Genomic DNA, 19,502 nt, shown 5'->3' on the forward strand with positions numbered 1-19,502 from the left:
ATGACCAGGTAACTTGTTTGGATTTTTAACAACAGGTTCAAACTACCACCATAGACTCTAAACTAATACAACAACCAAAGGGCCCATTTTTCCACACGTAAACAATTAAATCAGGGATAGAGGATGGGCTGGATGTGTCCGAAAGGCATCGCGTCAGGACTGTAACCTGAGATAACCCCAGGACTGGATCGGATATGTGCTGTTTGGTTGATTAAGCCTAAGTACGTTGTGTGTTTAAACGTGTTTTTGAAATCTGACTGAAGCAAAGTGGCTGATTCGGAGTTGGTTCTAACTTTTTCCAGTGTTTTTTTTTCCCACTGGGTGAATGTTTCCTACCAAGAAAAGTCTACTCCGTGTGCAGTTTTACCTTTTGGTGTCAGTCCTCCTTTATAAAACAGATTTTTCTACGTGTTTGGAAGGGATGCTGTGCTACACTTGGCATCGTCTTTTGCACTGCTCTCATTACCTCGATACCACCGTCACACATCTCGACGGATGTTTTCACTCTCATGATGGGACACGACCAAGAGTAAAACACAATTCATCTTCAGTTGTAACCATTGCAGAGGTCACCGTCCCTGCATCTGCCCCGTATGACCGGGATTCTCGACTCCTCAAGTATGGTTTAGCAACAATAGCAAAGACAAACAGCGTAAAAGTGAGACCTGTGAAATGGTTACATCTGTCGTTTTTGTTTTGTTTTTTTGTAAATGTTGGCAGAAATCCACAGAAATGCCAAAATCCACTTTGAGCACAGTGTAGCAGACCTTAGAAATGCATGATTTCCTCCAGGGCTGTGACAGCTCTGCTTCTATGGCCAAAGTCCTAGTAAAGATACAGTATCAGGGCAAGAGAGGGGGGAAAAGGATATAGGCAAGAGGAATAGAGACGCAGAGAAGGAAGCTGGAGTGACGTCCTGTCCTGCTCTTTTTTACAGCCTCTGGGTGAAGTTTTCGGGAAATACTCCTTTGGCGGCGTTTTCTTTCTCTTGCTGCCACTCGGCCTCCTTTATTCCCATCAGCCAGCCGTCATCCTAAACGTGCAAATATTGTATTGCCGTGATCATCTCTGTGTGTCTGTGACGCCACAGCACGTAATTAGATGTCTTGTGTTTGTGTGCGTACCTGTTCGTCAGGGTTGTCAAAGGTGATTACTAGCACCACGTCGCCAGCCTTCATCTCCAGTTCATCCGTGTCGTTGGCAGCGTAGTCGTGCATCACCTGGACCTGTTTCACACAAACGCGAGCATGACTTACCTCCCTATGGACAAGGTACATTTCAGTAGATTCTCAGTACGCCTGAGATTTTTTTAATTAGTTTTCTGTTTCACCTTGAAAAGGAAGCCGGGAGGCATTTCTGCAGGTTCTGGTGCTACTTCTGTTGGTTCTTCTGCTACTTCAGGTGTCTGCACGGAAAACAAGAGGGACGACTCACTTTTTTAAGACACATAACTGACTCGATTAAATCTCATTTCCTTGAAGCATGAAAGGTTAATAGAATAAAGGTTTTGTATTTATGACAACATGTACGAGGTGTGTCAGAGAAGTTCCAGGACCGGTGTCACAAAAGATAAATGTAAAACCCAAGCTACAAACTAGGAGTTTCCCTCGTCAGACGATCAACCAGCACGTCTACACAGAGATCCTGTTTGCTTCATTCAGTGAAGAGGCGAGAGTTGTGGCAGGACGAGTCGTGGCTGCTTCACCATGACAACGTGCCTGCTCACAACGCCCTGAGCATCCGACAGTTCCTGGCTGAGAAGAACATCACCGTGCTGGAGCAACCTCCCTACTCACCCCACCTGGCTCCATGGGATTGTTTCCTGTTCTCCAAGCTCAAGGGGGTCATCAAGGGGACCCGTGTAGAAGATGTGGACAACATCAAGATGAATGACAATGAAAACTGCGGAGGATCCCGGAAGAATCCTTCCAGGAGTGCATGGCGGCGTGAAGAGAAGGCTGAGGAAGTGTGTTAGACTCCAGGGGGACTACTTGGAAGGGGAAAACTTGTTTGGATTTGAAATATATCCTTTGTGACACCAGTCCTGAAACTTTTCTGACACACTTCATACATTGAAAATACACAAATCGCTTTCCTAAAGAATTTTGATTGAAATGTTCAACTCTGCAAAACTGTTTAATCTTGACTTAATTAGGACTTAATCACAGACAGGTTGTTTTGTGGTTCAAAAACATGAAGCACACATGAACACACCCTGTTCTTAAAGCACATCACAGCCTTAAAACAATATCTCATCTAGCTATTTTAAACATAATGCAAAGCGTAGGGGTTGTGTGTCGTTGCAATTACAAGATGTATAACATTTAAAATTAGAAAAAGTACGGCTCTTTGGAATTCTACACAATATTTGCTGCGTTTCACGTTTTTCGTAAAGAAAACGTTGCAATAAAGAGGGCATTTTAACAATTAATGCATATTATAGAAGTTCCTTTTGCACTCACCTCCTCCGTCGCTGGTTCTTCCTCTTCTGGTGCAGCAGCAGCTGCTGCAGATTCACCCTGTGAGCACAGAGACAGAGGACAAGCGAAGATAGGTGAGAGTGAGGCAGTCGATAAATTAAAGTGAAGAAGGACAAGAGATGAAAGAAAGAGGAACAGACAGACAGACAAGACAAAGACAGACAAAGAGACAAGCCGAAAAGCCTCAACAGCAAAGTCCTGGTTAACACATTCATGTAAACAGACAGCGTCATTAGATTAGATTGCACAGATGCTATAAAGATAAAGCTTTTGCGCAGCTCACTATGTTCATGGACTTGTGATTAGCAGTGACTGAAATTAACTGTGTGTACTGAGAAGCAGATGTCTCTATTGTTTTCTTTCCCTCATCAATTTATTTTCAACCTGCCTTCTTCATCTCAGTCGATGCATCCATGCTGCTGGTCCAGATGCATCCTAAATCTTTCCATGTCAAGAATCTCCATCTTCCCTCCTTTCATTCACAATTTATCTCTCCAGCACCCCCATGCTCAAACCTCCTTCTCAAGAGTCGATGCATCCACCATTTTCGTCCAGATGCATCTCTCCATTTTTTTTTTCTTTCCTTGGTTACCTGACCCTCTTCACCATCCAGCTCAGCAGCAGCTGGGGTGACCTCCTCCTCGGCCGTGTCAGCCGGAGCCTCGTCTGCAGGTGCTTCGTCCTCCGTGGCGGGCACCTCTGTGACTGGCTGGCTTCCCTCATCATCCCAGGTCTCCTGGGCTTCGGTCACGGGGTCGTACTGAGGCGGCTGACTCTCGTCGTCCCCCCATTCCTCCTGAGCCGCAGCCACAGGGTCATAGCGGACCGGTTTGGTACCATCATCCCCCCAGCCCTCTGTGGCAGCTGCTATGGGGTCATAGCGGACAGGCTGCGTACCATCATCCCCCCAGGCATCTGTAGCAGCAGCCACAGGGTCATAGTGCTGCTCGGGCTCTTCTTCCTGGGCACCGCCGTCCTCAGGCTGGAGGGCAAGGGTCAGGTTTCAAGGAGTCAGAGGTCATAAGACATATTTTTATGGGTTTCATAGGGGCTTCATAAATCAAAGAGATGAGGGGCACAAGGGGTTTAAGGAGTATTTAAAGGGGCTGATTTATTAGTTAAGAATTTGGATGAGTAAAAAGGTCTGGCCGGCACAAGGAGAATAAAGAATTTCTGAAGGGCTGGTGAGGGTGTATGGCCGGCATATGAACACAAGAGTGGGCTAAAGACCAAAGCAAATCTTTCATGGAGACGGGATTTTAAAGGGACACTAAAAGGATGCATAAGGGGGCTGTATTATGAGGTTGGCAAGAAAGGGGTTCAAAAATTAAGATTCAAACATTAAAAGACCACGCAAGTGATTTGGAATATTTTAGCCCTTGACTTCAAATATCATGTTTAATATACTATTTTGCTTCATATTTTATTAGCCACACATGCAAAATATCTTAACATTTTCCTTTAGTAAGCTACGGTTTAGACATTCGTGTCTCTTTTAATTATTTGCAATGCTTTCGGAAATCATCTGAGTTTTCCTCCAGCACCACGATCAGATCAAAACTTTTGGTTTCCGTTGCAGCTTGCGTTAAGTACAAATTAGCTAATTTTAGCTCGCTGACATGCTACACAGTAAATGCACTTGCTAATAAATTGGCTAAATTATGCTAAATGTCACTCAAAGAACAGCTAAGTGTTTTGAAATCTGACAGTGATGTAAAGGACTGATTAGTAAAGGGGCGAAAACTTGCAAATATGGTCTTTCAAAGGAAGTTGAACGTTGACATCAACTTGTCTATTATTCCAATTAAAATGATATTTAAGGGGAAGATAAAGCACTCTTAAGGGGACAATGACATTACTTGAAGGGGGAAAAAGAAGCAGCCTTAAGGGGAAAATTAAGGAGTTTTAAAGGGGAAACTAAAGCAGCCTTTTCAATGATGAGCAAAAATAAGGCCAAGAAAGATGCCATGGGGGGTAGAAGGAGATGTCAGCAAGTCATCATAACCATCCCAAGCCCTGAGAAGACTGATGCACGAGTATTGACCTTTACAGAGAAGCTTCAGATTAAATCAAAAGACAGATGAAGATAAGGAAGGGTGGCGGTAGAAGGCAGAAACGCAAAAAACTGTTTTCCCATCAGAAGATAGATGTCGGATCTTCTGTGTGTGGTTAAAAAGCATGGTTTATAATCCCACGGCTATGTTCGGATGGAGAAAGAGGAAGGAAGCTTTGTAAGAGCAGAGGTGGTGTCACTCCTTTCTGAGCCATCGCTGCTTCGCCTCAAGCGTGCTAACACAGCAGAACTCCGTGACTGCCGAGACACGTCTCTCTCTCTTACAGTGACAGGGATGAACGGAAAAGGTTAGTTGATGGACGGAGGGCCGAGCTACGAGCAAGGCTGCGTGAAGTTGCCCACTAGGTTGCCGCTCTTACGTCTACAAAACAATCCACTGCACACATGAGCAACTTCACTCTACTTTCAGAACAAAACTGATCCCTGTGTGTCACAAGAGAACATGTAAAAAGCCACATGTTTTGTCAGTGCAACATGTGAACATACAGGGATATGAGGGGGAACGGAAAGAAAGAAAGTTAATTCAGCTACAAATTAGTTCACACCGTGGAGAAATCGGATTTAAATTTATCACACCATTGTGCAGTCAGTCTTATAATTAATCCTGTATAGGTGTCAGGTGTATGTTGTGCTGTTTGCCATCAACATACTCGACATTCATACAAAGAGAAGACTGCACCTGAGACGCCATTTATATTCGATTCAATACGTGTAAACGGTGTAAAATTTGAAACTGAATTGACTGAAGCTCATTCCCAACTTCTGATTGTGTTGTACAACAATATCTTCAGTGTTTAGTGTTGCCACATCAAGCACTGCAGACACAAAGACAACGCACAAACAGATTTGGGACAGACGAATGAAAGAGATCTAAATATATACATATGGAAAAGCTTATGAACAAAAGCAGCCATTATAGAAGAAGCATAAAGAAAGCAGGGCTTGCATAATGGCTAAATAACAATGTTAGTGGATGTTTGGTTACTATGAACACAATATGATGAGAAAGACTGTGATTATAATGACATTTATATGTGTTTCTCTGGTTATGTTTGGGCATTTATCGGATCGTGAGCTCACCCATGAGTCCCAGTTCGCAGGCTGTGGAAAAAGAAAAGAAGCAACAGAATAAGACGAGAAGAATTCTTGACAAAGTTCTTGCCCGTTGCGTTCAAAAACAAAACACATTTCCAGTGCAGGTCCCATGCTCTAAACCTACAAGCCCATAGCAGTAGATCTCCAGCAGAACAAGAGTACAAGCACTACTCGGTGATGTATTTCTGACCAGGTGGGATTCTGCTGAACGGCTCTCGTACAGTTTGAGCGCAGCGTACGAGAAAAATGGCAAAAATGTCTCGTTTGCGTAATTTAATCTTGCAGTTAGTCCTAAAAGCCGACATTAGTAAGAATGAATCTAATTTCTTGCAGCGGTAAAAATTAATTCACTTGCATCAGAGGACAGCGCAGTGCAGGGATTTATCTGGAAATGTAAAAACTTGTCTCCAGCTTTGGTTAAAGTGCAAACGGATGGATTAGTTTTTAAGGTTTCTTTATTTCATCTGAAATGTGGCAACCTGTGCCCAGCTAGTCATAGGACAGGGGGGTCCAATCCTGGTCCTCGAGGGCCACAATCCTGCATGTTTTAGATGTTTCCTTCTTCCAACACACCTGATTCAAATGATCAGGATCGTTATCAGGCTTCTGCAGAGCTTGATGATGAGCTGATCATTTGAATCAGGTGTGCAGGAAAAGGGAAACATGCAGGACTGTGGCCCTCGAGGACCAGGATTGGACACCCGTGATATAAGGCTTTGGCAGAATTATGATAGTACTGTATTGTATTACCATTAGTATTAACAGTAATCGCCAAAATAAGCACTAACTACACTCCACGTACTCTATGGAAGCCACATCTTTCTGATAAAGACAACCATCAGCATCCATTAGGAGTTTTCAGCCAGAGCAATATTCTCTCTTTTAGCTTTGATTTGCTCGCCGTCTACTTCTGAAGTCTCAACTAACTCTGTGTCTCTGCGGTTTATTACCAGGCAGGTGCAGAGACAGAACAATGCACACTATGCATTTTTAAAAACCAAAACAACGACCTCAAAGAGGCTAAAAAGCTCCATATTATACAGTTGACTGAGAATAAAAAAAGGAGCCGTGTACAAATCTGTACTCTCGGATTTACAATTTGTTCCCTTGGTTCTGTTACGAATCTGAGAGCACAGTTTGTAAAGCAGGACTACAGATATACAGATGGCTTTTATTCCCTCAGGGGGCTCCAGGGGAGCTGTGTAATATTTAGCTTCACACTGGGGAATTTGTTCTCTATGGGTTTGTCATCGCAAGCGCATTTCATTGTTAATGCAGTCCGTGTGCCACAAAATGTAAAAGTATGCAAAACAAAAATAGCTACCTTAAAAAAAAGACTGTACAGTAAAAGAAACATCTTCCCTACAATGTGAGCAACACTTTTAAGTTACTCAGCTAAGATTCATCCAGTCCTGAAGAGAGAGAGAAATAAGAGCAGAGCGGGGCTGTAAGTCTGCAGTTCATGCCATGAGTGATCTGTGGACGGTGCTGAAGCAGGAAGAAGTGGTCACTAGAAGCAGGTTTCTACAGATCATCATGCCATCATCCACCTCTCGATTGGTAATTTGGAAAGAAGAAGCAGAGCAGGCAGCACCTCAAACCGTGCCAAGCTTCCCAAGTGATTTCATTTTGTATTCAGATCTACCGAGCTTATTTCAACATATTTAAAGTCAACCAACCGCGCTGGCAATTGGAAACGCTACGGGCTAAAAGCTTCATTTGATGCTCGATCTTTTGCCCCACGTCTGTGACTGGAACCGCTCATATAAACGAGTTCAGGTTCATTCAGACTTAAATATCATGAAATGAACTTCAAACCTTTCTGAGCACAACGTAAAATCGCTTGTGAAGGTTGGCACATCTTACAGGAAAGGGTCTCTATGATCTCTATGTTCATGCCATGAATCGTCCACCTGTGTGGTTTGCTGGTTGGTTGCTGCACTGAAAGAGTCCAGGTCCATGTCCAACAGGCTGCTCACTGCAGGACTGTCAAACTGACAACAACAGGAACAGGAGGGCTCATTGGCTAACTGGGCACAACAGTGGGGGAGCAGGGATTAGGACAGAATGGAATAAAATAGAATAGGTAGAGCTAGGAGGAAGGGGGGGGAAGGCCAGAAGAGGGAATACTGAAAGGTTTTGACCTGTACAGAGAAAGGGGAAGTTAAACGGTTTCTTGAAAGCGGCTGCTCACGAACCTCTGTAGGTGAGGTGACGCTGATATCAGGAGTTGCCGCAGAATCAAACAGGTTGATGATGTTCTCTGTTTTCAGCTCCTTGGATGGGGTCACCTTGGGTGGAGGAGGCACTGCTGGTCTTAGCTAGAATGCAGAAAACACACGAAGTCATGAAGCCAAATGGATACGACGTTTGAAGATCTGGAGGTTCTCAGTGTCATCTAAACTGTATAGACATGTATTTCTTTAAACTGAAAAAATGAAGTCAGTTCTCGAAGTGCTAAAAACTGCAGTTCCTCAGACGGCCACTTGAGGCTGACAGCAAAAGTGATCAGTCACCATAGACCTCCATGTTAAAATGACCAACTTTACAGCAGGAAAAAACATCTCTACAGCCTGATACAAAAAATGGTTTTGGTCTCTTGGTTTTGGAAGTTTGCGAGGCCCACCTCAACTCCACTCACGCTCCATCTATTTGCTCATTTTAGGTCCAAAATGGCGACGGCTGGAGCCACCGGACAAAGCTTTAGAGCCATCCCACAGAGAAGCTAATTTTCGATGTTTGCCAATCTCAAAGTGTATTAATTAATAAATCTATCCTCTGTGCAACAACTCTGCTGCCTCTGAATGAAGACATAACTTCAGTGAGCGTGTCTACCTTGGACGGGGATTTGGGGATTGGCGGTGGTCCTCCTGGCCTGAGAGTGTGGTTAGATGCCTCTCTCTCACTGAGTGAATGAGAGAGAAAGAAGAGATGGAGGAGGGGGAAAAAAGAGAAAACATGCAGATTACAGTGAAAGTAATGCAGACAGGAAACAACGTTAGAGAAAGATGCAGCAAACGTTAGAGGGGGAGTGGGGCATCTAAGATCTAAAACACCACTAGAGAAAAGCTACAAAGCATGCTCGACAAGAGTCCAAGCAGAAGTCGTTATTGCAAGAGCTGTCATGCAAGAAAAAACGTGTGCCTTCCTCCCTTCCCTCCATCCATCCCTCTCCTCCCATGCAAGCAGGCTTTGTCTGGTGCCTCTAGGAAATCCTCACAAGCGAGCAGTGATTGAGGCATTCGCTGTCAGAGAAAACGTTCTAAAGATGACAAAAGCGGCCCCTCAGATCTGCAGATATCAGAAGAGTTTTGGCTTAAACCTGCAACTTAATGCTGGAACAGGCAGTTTGGTGCAGTGGAGGACACGACTGTTAGTTTTTGGAAAGTCAAGCACCAGAGATTGGATTACCTCACAGGCAAAAAGAAAATACTGCAGGTCAGAAACTCTAGGTTCAGTTTGTGTTTGTATTAATGCAGAAGTCTCCAACCGTTTTTGCACAGATTTCAAGCAAGACAGTTTTCTACATAACTAATGATAATCATTTTTTCTATTAAAAACGCATCTTAGATGATTAAAATTACTTCTTATTGCTAAATGCCATCGCTACTTTTACTTTGGCATCAGCATCGCTCTCTCTTTTCAAAGAAGCTCCTCAGAGAAGTTTGTTTTTTTATTAATTTTGGCAGCAGTTAGATTAACGGCTTCAATTAACAGTCGGGCATGAAAACCAACAGTCAAGTGCAGGAAACGAGCACAGACGGTCTAGTCGTTTTTCAAAATAAAACACCCTGCAGACTCCGCAGGAGATAAAAATAAAAATAAAACGTTGTATTTTTTCTGTGCAGCCTGGTACCGGTACACGGCCCGGTGGTTGGGGACTGCTGCATTAATGCACCATCACAGTATCACCTCACATGATCAGGGCCCTCAAGTGTTTTACCCGATCCTGAAGCCAGTTAAGATTTTATCAGTTGTTCCTATGTTGCAGATCTCTACATGTGTGTGATCCATCAAACTACCAGAGAAAGAAGCTGGGGTATTTGTGTTTACTAGTGGATCCTTACAGGACAAAGGGTGTTATTGATTGTTTTGGCATCGTAATTTTACTACTTTGGTCGGTTCTGTACACAAATCAACTGTATGTCTAATTGCCAAGAGAGAGAGAGAGAGATCCTTCCTCTCTTGGTCTTCCTGGGGTTTCTTAATTTTTTTTTGTAGTATTTTTTTTTATCTGCATCAAAGTTCTGAGGATAGAAGATGTCAAAAATGGACCCGACTTGAAAAGGTTAGCGAATAAAAGGGGACTGAGGCGAAGAGTTCCTGAAAAAAAAACACCTCCTGCCTCGAGGTGCAAAGCTGCATAACGTAGGTGCACACTTTGATTTATCACTTCACGCTCCTCGGCAGGAGATGAGAAAGTTTGCTGCCGTGTTGTCGTGCAACAGTCTCGCCTGGTGCAGCATCAAACGCCTGCAGGTTTGCTCGACTCTTGTGTATCTGCAGCTCCGAGCACACAACTCTCTGACCACACAGTGCGTCCGTGAAATCACTCGCACCACAACCAAGCCTGAAGTCTCCCAAGCCTGCAGACTGACTGACATACGACAGCTGGACAGACAGGTCAGTTGGACAGACAGACAAGAGTTGTGTCACCATGGTTACCACGGCTGCTGCCAGTTACCTCCTGTTTGCTCCTGACGACGAGGTGCCGCGGTTACCTGTCTTTCTGAAAGGGGGGTGGGGGGGGGTTCAGGAGTAGCTCCAGGTTAATGCATGCCATTTGGTTTATTTAGTCCTGCAGCTTAAAATGCTTGTGAGTGGTTTACGTTTCATATTTTCCAGACAGAACCGGGAATAGAGAGATGAGCCTTTAACTTAAATCAGTTATACAAAACTCCTGCATGTATCTCTCAACATATCAGTAAAAACTCTGGCTCTTCATCTGTCAGTGTTGCATAATAGAAAATATGTGAACAACAACATAAAAAGGTATCGCTTTCTGTGTGAAGCCTAAAAAGCATTAGCAGACCTCTTTACTGTGGCTTCTGTGAAGTCCACCTGTCGGCCTCACGAGTTAAAATTAAAGTGAATAAGTGAGGGGAAATACACAAGCACATTGAAAGCAACCTCACCACTTCATTTACAATTTTAGCTTCTGACGCAGCCCGCTACATCCATCAAGCGTGATGGGTCATGAGCTCAAATATTTGCAAACATTTCTGCAAAGATTTAGATTTTGCCCAAGTTTAAAGCATTTATTTAGCCGGCTCAGGCAACCAACCGGTGTAATTAATCGATGTAGCTCAGCAATCCAAAAGGATTCCCAGAATTTCACACAAACAGCAGTTTCAGGTAGATGAGGAGATTTTTTTAAAATAATAAAAACCTGAGGTCACTGGGTTTTTACCTCAATGGAATTTTATAACAATAGAAATGAAGAGAATATGATCTTGACACATAATTCCATGAAAAAAAAGCCTTGTAGGAAGTTTAGCTCCAGTTTGAGAGCATTTGAGCGACGGCTCACTCACCTGTTTGGATCTGATCCCTCCAGCTTCACCAAGACGTCATTCAAATCCTGATCCAACTGTGCAGACAGGAAGACAGGATGTAAGACAACATGCTGGTACAAAGAGCGCCGCGTCTTTTAAAACTTGATTTAAGCAACAACATCTTCTGTCTGCCACTGCTTGTTTTCATATATGTTGAGATTCAGACAGACACGATTTACAGCTCTCACTCTAAGACAGTAATTCAGCAGATTATCTGCCCGCAGTCAAGTTTAAAATGACCTGTAACACACTTTGTATTAAACCTGTGCGGCCAGCGAGCAGTTTAGAATTTTAGATTCGGTTGCAGCAACTGCTGATGTAGTTACTGGCACCGACTGGATGCTGCCAACGTTTTCCATGGATTGTTATCTGATACGCTGCATCAGTTTCTCTTTGTCTGGTCTTTCTCTAATGCCAGCACCAAGTGGAGGTCAGTGAAAGGTTCTTACCCGACTCATTTCCTTGTGAAACTTCTCCTCAAAACCAGCCAAACTCTGGAAGGTGCTGACGTAAAACCCAACACGACTGCAAAAAGGACCGAGAAGACAGAGAGACACGGCATTAGTTCAATATCCTGTGAGGATAAATTTGGCACAAATTTAAGTAAAATGTCTCCAAATCTAAATTCCAGAGGCAACTGTATACGCACCTGTTCCAGAGTGAAGGTAACTCCTCTTGCAAGTCAATATTAATCTCCTCAAACACCTTCTGGGCTCTTTCCAACTCCTCCTCAGCCTGAAATACACGCGCAATGTGTTAGCACAGTGCATTAGGGGACGTTTAGTAGTGACTGCTTGTGTTTCTGTTGTTAATTATGTGCTCTGTGTGTGGGTTTAACATCTCCTGCCACTTTTGATTAAGCTTCAGCGTGATTTGGTTACATTTGTTTTGTTGTTTCCAATTTCATTTTGCTTGCATTAGAGTGTCAGCAGTGTAGGAAACAGAGGAGGAAGAGGATAAAGTGTGACAAAACAACTTTGAAGCAAGTGTTTCTTTGTTATGTGTTTGACTTCTGGGCAACTACAACAACTCTTATGATTGTTCGTAGTCAACAGGAGTAAATTTAGTGAGTACCTGGCTCCTGGAGAGACTGCTTTGGGCAACGTTGTGTGCAGACAGGATACCCTGAGCCCAACCCGGAGTGGCCCTTTCCAACAAGGAGGAAGGCTGGAAGAGATGAGAAGTCAGGTTAAATCGTTCGGTGTTGATATCTGTGCTATAAAATCCATCAGCTCCTGTGTCTGAAGCGTTACCTTGGTAATTTTAATGCCCCCGTCCTTTTTCTTGGTCTTGTGTGTAGCAGCATAGGTATGCCTGGCACTGTCGAAATCCACCAACTTCCTGTCCCTCTTAGCTATACGAGCCTGAGGGGAAGAAAAGAAGAGAATAAATACGTGTTAGTCACTGTCTTCATTCAAAACACTTCATTTTTCTCTGCACTAGCGTTACTGAGATAATCATCAAAATCACTCAGACACTTTTAACTACAGTTTAAGCGTCTTGTATTTTCCAGCGTCCATTTTTTTTGTGAAATATTTCAACACAGATGGTGCATGATGATTAAAACTCCAGTCAGATCACAGCATACAGTCTGAAGCTTAACTGCAGCCTTTGCAAGTGTCTGTGTCGCTCTGCAATTACAACAACAAGCTGGTTTTGGTGCTTCTATGCCACTGTATTGAGTGGCAACTTAAACAGAGTGGGTGCTGCTGGAGACACAGCAATTAAAGACTGAAATAACAGCAACTTTTACCAAAATGACTGCAATGTAGAAAGAACAGAAGTCACTGTAACCTGCAGGTCTGTACCAGAGAAAATGGCATATGGCTACTTTGGCACGGTCCAGAACAATGGGTATGCATTCTAACAAAGCCAGATTCAGCTACAGCCTATATATTACATTTTGTTAAAGGAAGCATCATCTTTGCATAATTCAATATGCTGTCCCTAGATGACGGAGTACTACCATGCATACCAGACACAGTCGGCATTGCTGCAACATGTATTTAAATGGAGTGCTAAAGCATTAGGCGTAAGAGCTACACAAAAGTTCTCAGATGTTGTTCTGCTGCCACATGGCTGCATTGTCAAAAACCTAAAAAAAAAAACAATCAGAAATGTAGAGCCACACTTGTTCTTGTTTGTGCCACTGTGGAGTGTTTTTCCGCTGGCAAAGAAAGTCACAGCGGACAAAGAAGTTCTTTGTGGTGGAGTGAAACAGAGTGTTAAAATGAATCTGAGAGCGTTACTGGCACACTTGTTGGATCTCAGATCACGAGCGGCACTTAAATGGACTCCAGTTCATGCATGCCTTTTCTACCCATCAGCATTTGAAATATACATAATGTGATTGTTAAGAGGGCAGCTCTTGTTGACTTGTTGGATGCAAGCGCTACTTCAAAGCCTCTGAGTTTGCAAGAGAAATATTCCAACCAGCACCAACGTGGGATCACAAATCCACCTGTAAGTAGAGCTTAGGCTGCAACGTGGAACAATAGATCAAGTTTTATGTGGAGGGAAGCCTGTGTGCTGCTCCATGAATACATCCATGACTATGCAGCTTACCTTGATATCCGGGAACTGGCCCAGGTAGGTATCCATGGAGATGAGCGCATGATCAACCAACTTCTGGTGGTAATCATCCCAAAGCACATCGCAGTCCTGCAGCATGGACGGACACACAGAAACACACTCAGTCATAAAACTCACACTGGTAGACGATAAATAAGACAAATGGCTTCCAGCGTGCTTTTTTTAATTGCTTTGCGATTGTGTTTCTCTGTTATTTCACTGTTCATTCCAGCAGCTTTCTTGCTTCTTCTCGGCTGCATCTAAATAAAGCCCGAGCCGAAGCCCTTTTAGCTAATTGCAGTGTTTTCATGCGGCTTAAGACTCGTCTGACAAGAACCGTTAATCCACAAGTAATTTCGAGAGCAAACTTTTCAAAGTCTGAGAGAATTTAAAGAGCTGCTCCACACTTCTCACCAGACATGCCAGCTCGTAACGTTTCTTTAATATACAGCAACATATTACATCTGAAGGAGCAGATGCACATATTTCTAACCATGCACACTCAGACCCACACAGCTGTGCACACATCAGGATAAACAGCTGCTACCCTCCCCTATGCAGACAACCTTTAAAACACATCTGAAGCGTTTCTGACCTCCACAATGGAATCCACTTCGTTCTTGCCGTACCACTCTGGTTCATACATGTCAGCCAGACACGACTGCAGGTTCTTGGAGGACTCGTGCATGGCTGAGGACAGACACACATGCTGTTACTAGCTGCATCTCCATGATTGTGTGGCTACATGTGTGCAATCATCATATGTGTTCTGTGTGCATCTCACCTTTCACTGCCTCCAGGTAGGCTCGTAGGTCCCTCTGGAGTTTGCTGCCTTCAGTCTGAGAGTGAAACATAAATATGAGAATCTCCAAAAAGCATGTGCTGTACAATGTGGGTTCAGGCTTATTAGAATGGACAGCTACAGTACATATTGCTTTATGTTATGCAACATTTGGTCTATAGGGCATCACTTTATTGCACGCTCACATATTGTTTGTTGAAGTTGATGACTCCCTCCTCAAAAGCAACATCTTTGGTCTCGTCTGCTTTGCCAAGCTTCTGTAGAACCTGTTGAAGAAAGGAATGAAGGTTAATGGCAGCAAGTGATGTTCTTGATGCTCGTATTAGTATTTACATGTCTTGGTCTCATTTATGATTTCTGTCTAATAAGTACATCAGCACTGGCAGATATAAGCCAAATCAACAGTATACACAGTCCTGAAATGTATTCATAGCCTTCCATTAAAGAAAAGGCAAAATTCACAATAGTCACTCAAATAACCAGAAACTGAAAAAGTAATAATAAATTAAAATTTGCTAAAATATAATTTAGTGAAATAAGACATTGCTTTGAATTGTGGTTGAAAAGAATAATTTAAAAAAATAAATAAATAACTGTCCCAGACCAATTAGAGCACTTTGCTGATGAGCAGTGAAATCAGAATACCTGTCAACAGGTGCAGAAGTCTGACTGAGAGTTACGGAAAACACCTGATTGGCTCAAAGGGTTGTTCAGCAAAATATTAGTTTACGGGTCCCATCATGCTTGTTTTTAAAAAAAAATTATTTAAAAAAATATTGCTGTTTAACCACAATTCAAAAGCAATGTCACACATTTCCTAACATTTTTATTTATTATTTTTTGTCAATTTCAACTTATTTCAGCTGTTTATTTTTCCTTCTTTAATGGGAAGGTGTAAATAAATTAGAGGAAGACTGTACACTAACTTGTGTTCCTGCTCAATCACACACTGATATAACGTGCATTTACTAGAAGAGGGTACTATTATGTGCCTTCTGTCTGTCCATCTTTAACACACTCTGACAGGCGAATAGCGCCCCCTCCCATTTAATCAGCGCATAACGCGCAGGTGCTTGAACACACACCAGGCCTCCTATCTTCTCCACATTGCAGCATGCTGATTTTATGTTATCCTCCTGCTGGGGGGAGGATGTCAGAGAGCATGCAGCTGTCAGAATCTGGGTATCAAGCCCTCCTTAAGCTGTTCAGATGTAGATACAGGCCTAAAAATAGGCTCTCGGAAGCAGCAGTGTCAGTGATGAGTGGGCCCGTCTCACTGCGGTGTCAACGTGTCCGCTGTCTGACCATGTTCTCAAAAGCTGCATCTGAAGGGGACACATCGATCCTCAAACGCAGCATCCCTGCTCTTATCGCTCTTATTATGATGATGATGATGTCGTGATGCGACACTGCGCCTGAGTGCAGGATGCGGCACCGCTGCTTCGGGGCGCGCAAGGCCCTGGATCATTTACCTCCGTGCGCCAACGCGGAAAAAAGAAATAAAATTAAAAAGATAAGGAGGCAGCTCTTACCTTTTCTTGGGCTCTGGTTAGTTTTTTCTGAACGTTGCTGGCCACTTTCCCCGCAGTCAGCCCCTTCCCCAAATTCAGCTCAGCCATCTTGTAGCGTATAGGTCAGTGTGTGGACGCGGGGAGGGGGAAGGAAAAAATAAAAAGCAATAACGATCGGTGCGGACCGCTACGGTGACCGTGGAGGCAAATGCATCAATGTCCGAAATGAACCGGTGACAGATGTAGAAGGTGATGAGAGGTTCGGGATGTATCTGTAGGAGGACGTGTGTGCGGAAAGCTAAGGCTGGATTCTGTGATATTGAGCTGCTGTGTGTGTGCGCGTCCCTGTCAGAGGAGGAGGATGCTGAGGGAGATGATCTTAAAGGCACAGATGCTGCTGCGCATCCACACGGGGAAACCGTACCATGAATTAAAGCGTGCGTTCCCAGGTGAGGATAAAATAGGAAGAAAATGTTTTTGATGCAATTTCAGATTTTGCAACTTAAATATGCACATTTTTATTTACATTAATCATGATTTTTTTTTTTTTTTTACCTGCAATTTGGCTCCAGAACATGACAGTTGAAGCCAAACCCTTTAATGGTACCAGTGTTATTAATTGCAAATAAATAAATAAAGACTCTACTAAAGTTTCATACAGACAGGAAACAATACAAAGGCCTGCTGTCCAGCCTGTGTGTGTGGCATCAACGCTTCTAAACTAATAGTCTCAGTCTGCGGTAATGTCGTTACATAACAGATGAAGTAATAGATCACTGAAGAGCAGCTCAGTAGTAAAGTGACTCCAGGAATAAACATTCACTGAAATAAAAACACAGCATGGTACTGGAGATGATGCGTCCTGACATTTTTCTCAAGTGTCTGCATAATGTATGAAAATTAAATTATATAGGATCAGTTTGCAATTTCTGGTGAGAAAACAGAAGAAAAAAATGCGGAAATTTGTATATCTTCTAAGCAAATGGATAAGCAGCACTCTGACAGAAGTGAAGGATGTTCCAGCAGAGGTTTCAGGTCCCCTAAAGTTAATCCCAAATCAGCATCATGTGACCAGACAAATGTGTCAAGCAGCAGCTCTGGATCCCTGCTGTCACTTTTCCTTTGCAGTCAACAGGCTTTCTTTAAAAATAAAATAAAATAAAATAAATAATTACGACTACAACTGTGTGGGGTTTTTTTTTTTTTTGGCTTAAAAAAATTCTGTCTGGTTTCCATTAGTTAAAAAAATAAAAAATAAAATAAATACAGAAATAATACTCAAAAAAGATTTACTACTACAACTGTGTTTTTTTTTATTATTATTTTTTGTTTGTTTGTTTGTTTGTTTTGCTTAAAAAATTCTGTCTGGTTTCCACTAGTTTAAAAAAAAAAAAAAAATACACACAGAAATAAAAAAAAAAAAAAAATACACACAGAAATAATACTCAAAAACACAGCTTCTCTCCAGGAGGGGGCGCCATCAGTCCTCTCCTTATATCCAAAGTATGTTCAGGGCTTTTTGAGCAAGATGTTTTTACTTTTCTTTTTTTTTTTTAAATGTATTTTTGCACTGGGAGTCTGGTTCTGCAGGAGTTCTAATACCACCACTGCTGCTCTGAGTGAAGTTATCAGTGAATTCATGGCAGTTTGGTTAATTTTTCTACTGGAATACATTTCATAAACTCCCTGTTCCTGGTGTGGAATGTTCTCAAAACAATTCAGATGTGTCCCTTCGTGCTGAATATAAATCTCGCGGTGGAGAGCAGCTCTCTCTTTGTTGACACAGGTGGCTGGTGCTGGCTGGGAGCTCTCCAAGGTCCTGAACCGACACTCTGCTGGTGCTGAGGAGACTGACAGGCAGCAGAGTGGAAACAAGCAGCCTGCCATAGTCGACTTTTCTTTTTTTTCTTTCTTTCTATCCATTGCACTGGATGTAATTATGTCTCTGTTGCATAATCCAGAGCGTGCTTAGGGGAGAAATCCTGCTTGCACGTGAGAAGGAAAAAAAATGAAGGCTTCCTGTCAGATGGAAAAAATCTGGATTTGTTGTGTGTTTTCCCTCTTTGTTTCCTATTTGCAGCAGATCACACTTTAAACACACCACTTCACTTTCTCCACTTCTCATCCTCACCCTCCCTTCCTCCCTTCCTTCCTTCCTCCCTTCCTTCCTTCCATCCTTGCTTCCTTCCTTCCTTCCCTTTATCCCCGACAATAACAACATTTGTCCACGAGTCACCAAATCCATTCGTTCCCATATAATCACATGAATAGCCCCCATCCACTACCACTACCACCACCAACAACAACAACAGCCTCCCTCCCTCCCTCCCTCCCTCCATCCATCCACCAACACCCCTCTGGAGCGGAATGGTTTAACCCGCCGAGAGTGAGAAAGACGGGCAGCACAAAGGAAGCTGCTCGGTTCGGAGGGAGAGATAATTGGGCGCATGGTGTAAACATGGAATAAAAAAAAATAAAAGAAAGAAAGACAGAAAGAAAAGAAAAAACCCCGCAAGGCTTTGCTTCCTCTATTTCCCCTTCCATCGCAGCGGTCCATTATCGGCGTTTTAATATCACACGAGGTGCTGGAGGAACAACTGCGCGTCTGTCTGGACATCGCAGAGGAGGCAGCCAAGAGTGGAGGAGAGGAAAGAAGGAGTTGAGCATTGTTTCATCTTCTCTTCAGGGTTCCTTTTTCTTTTTTTTTTTGTTCTACTGGAGTTGGCTTTGAAGCTCTCTTGATGTTTCCAAGCTGATCAAGTGAAGATCTCCTTTGCTGCTTTTTTTTTTTTTTTTCCCCTAAATCCCATCTTCTGGACATCGGGGATGACAAAGGAAAAACACGCAGATATGTTGCGTTTCTGAGGTGAGTCACTTTTCTTTGTTCGCCCCTAATTACGCTCATAGATGGCACGTTTATTGAACCTGCACATTGCCTCTGAAGATCCAAGAAGCTCATTTTTCCTTGTGTTCAAATGGCTCAGAGGGGGGAGAAAAAAAAGCCAATTGTGTTGCCCACAGCTTCGTGCCAATCACTGTAATTTGCCTTTTGGAGAGAGAGAGAGAGAGAGAGAGAGACACGAGGAGGACTACCCCAGCTCCTCTATTGTTTTTCCCTCTATTGTTTTCAAACCGTTGCTTAAAGGGAACATTTGGTGCTCTCACACAAAAAGCCGGAGACCCCCTTAAAGGTCGCGGATCAGTGGCAGCCGGATGAATCCTTCATGATGCCTGGGAATTAATAATGTAAAAGACTAAACTCTGAATTTGATACCAGTGTGCATAATTGGGTTGGACAGAGTGTAAACACAGGGAGGCAGAAGGGGAAAGTCACGTGATACTATCCATCAATCTATCCATCTATCCATCTATGAGGAATACTGAGTTTATCTAAAATAACAAGAAGGAGAACAT

At 43.0% G+C, this 19,502-nt stretch overlaps 1 protein-coding gene across 1 annotated transcript; it reads right to left on the reverse strand.

Annotated features, from left to right (window-relative positions):
* Positions 1-544: 544 nt before the first annotated feature.
* On the reverse strand, positions 545-16,201 carry bin1a (bridging integrator 1a). Its single transcript, XM_008281061.1, has 20 exons — positions 16,110-16,201; positions 14,763-14,843; positions 14,560-14,614; positions 14,371-14,465; positions 13,770-13,865; positions 12,458-12,568; positions 12,279-12,371; positions 11,854-11,939; positions 11,654-11,729; positions 11,184-11,239; positions 10,334-10,378; positions 8,485-8,554; positions 7,848-7,970; positions 7,563-7,643; positions 5,635-5,655; positions 3,073-3,462; positions 2,463-2,519; positions 1,331-1,405; positions 1,125-1,226; positions 545-1,033 (listed from the first exon to the last, which is right to left on the reverse strand). The coding sequence occupies exons 1-20, from the start codon at positions 16,194-16,196 to the stop codon at positions 932-934; spliced, it is 1,902 nt and encodes a 633-aa protein (XP_008279283.1). The 5' UTR covers positions 16,197-16,201; the 3' UTR covers positions 545-931.
* Between the last annotated feature and the right edge of the window lie 3,301 nt (positions 16,202-19,502).

The sequence above is a fragment of the Stegastes partitus genome, unplaced genomic scaffold (assembly GCF_000690725.1).
Source record: "Stegastes partitus isolate 25-593 unplaced genomic scaffold, Stegastes_partitus-1.0.2 Scaffold221, whole genome shotgun sequence".
Classification (NCBI taxonomy): domain Eukaryota; kingdom Metazoa; phylum Chordata; class Actinopteri; family Pomacentridae; genus Stegastes; species Stegastes partitus.